The sequence below is a fragment of the Nansenia antarctica genome (genome assembly GCF_963989245.1).
Source record: "Nansenia antarctica genome assembly, chromosome: 8".
NCBI classification, from domain to species: domain Eukaryota; kingdom Metazoa; phylum Chordata; class Actinopteri; order Argentiniformes; family Microstomatidae; genus Nansenia; species Nansenia antarctica.
In genome coordinates this window covers 17,817,452-17,821,063 of record NC_137678.1, presented here as the reverse complement: position 1 = coordinate 17,821,063, position 3,612 = coordinate 17,817,452, and the positions used below count along the sequence as shown (strand labels likewise).

Below are 3,612 nucleotides of genomic sequence, written 5' to 3'. Positions count from 1 at the left end.
CCTGAACCACACAGGCCTCCTAGGGGACGATGTGGAGTACTGCACCCTGGTACACACACACACACACACACACACACACACACACACACACACACACACACACCCTGAACGACACGGGCCTCCTAGGGGACGATGTGGAGTACTGCACCCTGGTACACACACACACACACACATGGATATAGACACACACACACACACACTACTGCACCCTGGTACACAACACACACACACACACACAGACACATGGATATAGACACACACACACACACACACACACACACTACTGCACCCTGGTACACACACACACACTACTGTACCTTGGTACACACACACACACACACAGTGTTTCCTCCAGGAATCTTTACATTAGTGGCGGAGAGCCCTGTCCGCGCGCATAGCACATGAAACGCGTACGCGCGCTCAAAACAACGACCTAATTTCAACCAAAACTAGAGGGAGGATGGCAAAAAAAAAAAAAGAAGAATATACAGAATATAAACTTGTGATACCGGTTTCCATCCATCAGCTCTGAAGGTTTACGTTACTCACGGATCCAATGTCCTTCCAAACGAGCAGTCTGGCTCCGTCTCAAACACAACAGGAAAAGTATGTCCAACTTGCGCGAGTTCTTCAACTTGCGACAGTTTTTCAACTAGATGTGATGGCTATCATGTCTATCAAAATTATAAAATTAGCCATCGTCCTGGCATGATTGGGTGTTGGTTTCAATGCACCTGTTGTTTGTCCTTCCTCCGTTTGCAACAAGAAACTCTGGACCTTTTCATTAATTAAAGTGGTCTTAAAATCCAAAGTCCAAATAAAAGTAACAAACGAAAGTAATATATGTTGGTGTACATACCACAGCGCACAGTAGCTGCTGCTTGTTCTCCCGCTGTAGTTGTAGCTGGTGGTGGTGGTACCCCGCCATAAACGTTGTTAGCTGATCCTGCCAGCCATGCAGTTTCGGATCGCTCATAGCCACTGCTAGCTTCAGCAATGTTTGAAGTGTCTGGGACATCTTTTTTCTTGAAAAATCCATCCATCTGTCGCTGTTTTCGTTAATTTTAAATTTTAAATAAATTTAAAGTTATTTAACGTGATATCTTATTTGTGCACCTAGCTAGCTAGATCAGCTTTTTGTATCTTTTAGATGGTACTACCGGTGACTTTTAGCCCGTTATTTGCGAGGAGAAAACACAGGCGCCCGAGCATTTCGGCAGGTAAGACTGCTGAGCAGGGATGGTTGAGTCTGCACGGTTCTCATGCCGGTTCACATTTAGACCAATCAGGAGTAGCTCTTGTGTCACGTCGTCAACTGAATGTTTAATGTCATTAATCTGATTTTGGATCAGCGGTTAGAGAGAGATGGGCGTGGATTTAGGTGCACTTTTAGTCAACATCCATTATAGCGCTGATCTAGGATCAGATATATTTTAATCAGCTAAAATGTTCAGAGGTGGATATTATTTTCATTTTTTTGTGTGGACTGAATCAATTAGTGGCGAAGGAAATTCATTTGTGGCGGCCCGCCACCAATAAATGCATATAGAGGAAACACTGCACACACACACACACACTCACACAGAGCTCTCTCTTTTTGATATCAGTGTATTAGTGTGTGTATCAGTGTGTGTATCAGTGTGTGTGTGTGTGTCTGACTCAGACTAATGTTCCCTCCATCAACGGCTCATTAGGCTGCTCTGAAGACCCTGTAATCTCATTGGCTCTCCTAACTGAGGACCCTGTAATGTTATTGGCTGATCTAACTGAGTTGGCCGAGGAGAGTGTGTCATCAGCTGATCCTCAAGACCACGAGAGGACAGATATTGGACCTACACACACACACACACACACACACACACACACACACACACACACACACACACACACACACACACACACAAACAGAGAGAGACACATGCAGAGTCACTCCCTATCTTCCACCATAGAGCCCTCAGCTAAACTACAAGCCAATCACAGGGACTTCCTGTCTACATAGGGGGTCACCTAACCCTGGCTGTGATGAGGTTATGAGGGAGTTGGCTTAGAGACACAGAGGTGGAAAAGGAAACACAAAAGTCAACCAGGTCTTTTGTGATCATTTAAATGTGTCTGTTGTCTAGCCAATGTCAACCTTCAAGTAGAGAAACTGGTTTTCATTGTCTATCAGTTTGGTCTTTAATAGAACAGCCGTGCCTTTTACCTACTAAAAGAGACCCTCTTTACAATGCTCAAGCTGCTATTTACAGACAGCGACCACTAGTTAGCCATCTTGTAAAGTAGCTTGCCTCCTACGCAGAAAAACTGCAAAAAAGCTTCATACTAGCTTATCCTGATGTGATTTTGAAAATGTAAGGATACTGGGTGATAGAACGCACATATCTAGGAAAAGTCATGAAAGGAGGGTCCTGAAATACGATCGAGTGCAAAGATATACATTTTTTCTTTACTCACAGGTCAAATGACCCCTCATGGCTGCTCTAGTGCTAGCCAATGTCAACCTTCAAGTCGAGAAACTGGTTTTCATTGTCTATCAGGTTGCTGTCGTTAAGTGTGTTAATCTGCCCAGACAGTCTGACTGGTAGTCAATAGAGTAATAATCAACGACTAAATGTTTACCAGACAAATACACTCTACTACACCTATCAGACCTGCAGGTGCTGGTCCACGGGGAGGGTGTGTGTGTGTGTGTGTGTGTGTGTGACGGGTGTATGATGGCTATCATGTCTATCAAATTAACCATCGTCCTGGTATGAGTGGCTGTTGGTATCAACGCACCTGTTGTTTCTCGTTAATCCGTCTGAGCTAGATCTGAGCTCAATAGCAAAGTTATATCAAGCAAAATATCAAGTTCTCTGAAATAAAATTTTTTGTTAGATCAAACAAAAAGATGTACCAATACATCTTCTCTGATGTGTTAGATAGTGGTGGTGACAACACATCTTCTCTGATGTGTTAGATAGTGGTGGTGACAACACATGTTCTCTGATGTGGTGTGTAGTGGTGGTTGAAAAACTGTGTCACACCCTCACGTGTCAGGACTCATCAAACTCAAGCAAAGAGAAATCACTTCCTTATATCCATATTGTCCTTAGATTGGGTGAGACCCATTTTCAAAATGAAAGTCTTATAGATCTCTATCTTCTAGATAGATGGGCCAAAGTACCACTTTCAAAGTACCATTCAAGAAAGGTTTTTCATAAATAATAATATAAAGCTATTTGGCTCCAACAAGGTGTGTGTGTAACAGGTGTGTGACAGGTGTGTGTGTCTCAGACCCTGCAGGTGCTGGTCCACGGGGAGGGTGTGTGGGTGTGTGTGTGTGTGTGTGTGTGTGTGTGTGTGTGTGTGTGTGTGTGTCTCAGACCCTGCAGGTGCTGGTCCACAAGGAGGGTGTGTGACAGGTGTGTGTGACAGGTGAGTGACAGGTGAGTGACAGGTGTGTGACAGGTGTGTGACAGGTGTGTGTGTGTGTGTGTCTCACAGACCCTGCAGGTGCTGGTGCACGGGGAGGGGCCGGACGTTACGCCCGTCAAGGTGCTGAACTGCGACACGATCAGCCAGGTGAAGGAGAAGGTCATAGAGCAGGTGTACCGGAACCTTCCCTACTCC

The 3,612-nt window shown here is 44.8% G+C and overlaps 1 protein-coding gene across 1 annotated transcript in view; it reads left to right on the top strand.

Moving 5' to 3' along the window:
* The window catches only part of plxnb2a.1 (plexin b2a, tandem duplicate 1), a gene marked incomplete at its 5' end in the record, with an annotated part of 46,371 nt that overhangs the window by 33,423 nt on the left and 9,336 nt on the right, over nucleotides 1–3,612 (top strand). Inside the window, 2 exons of the mRNA XM_080538137.1 lie at nucleotides 99–152; nucleotides 3,487–3,612. The exon at nucleotides 3,487–3,612 is cut by the window's right edge and continues 31 nt beyond it. Of these exons, the coding sequence (XP_080394263.1) occupies nucleotides 99–152; nucleotides 3,487–3,612 (180 nt within the window). The remainder of the gene's footprint in view (nucleotides 1–98; nucleotides 153–3,486) is intronic.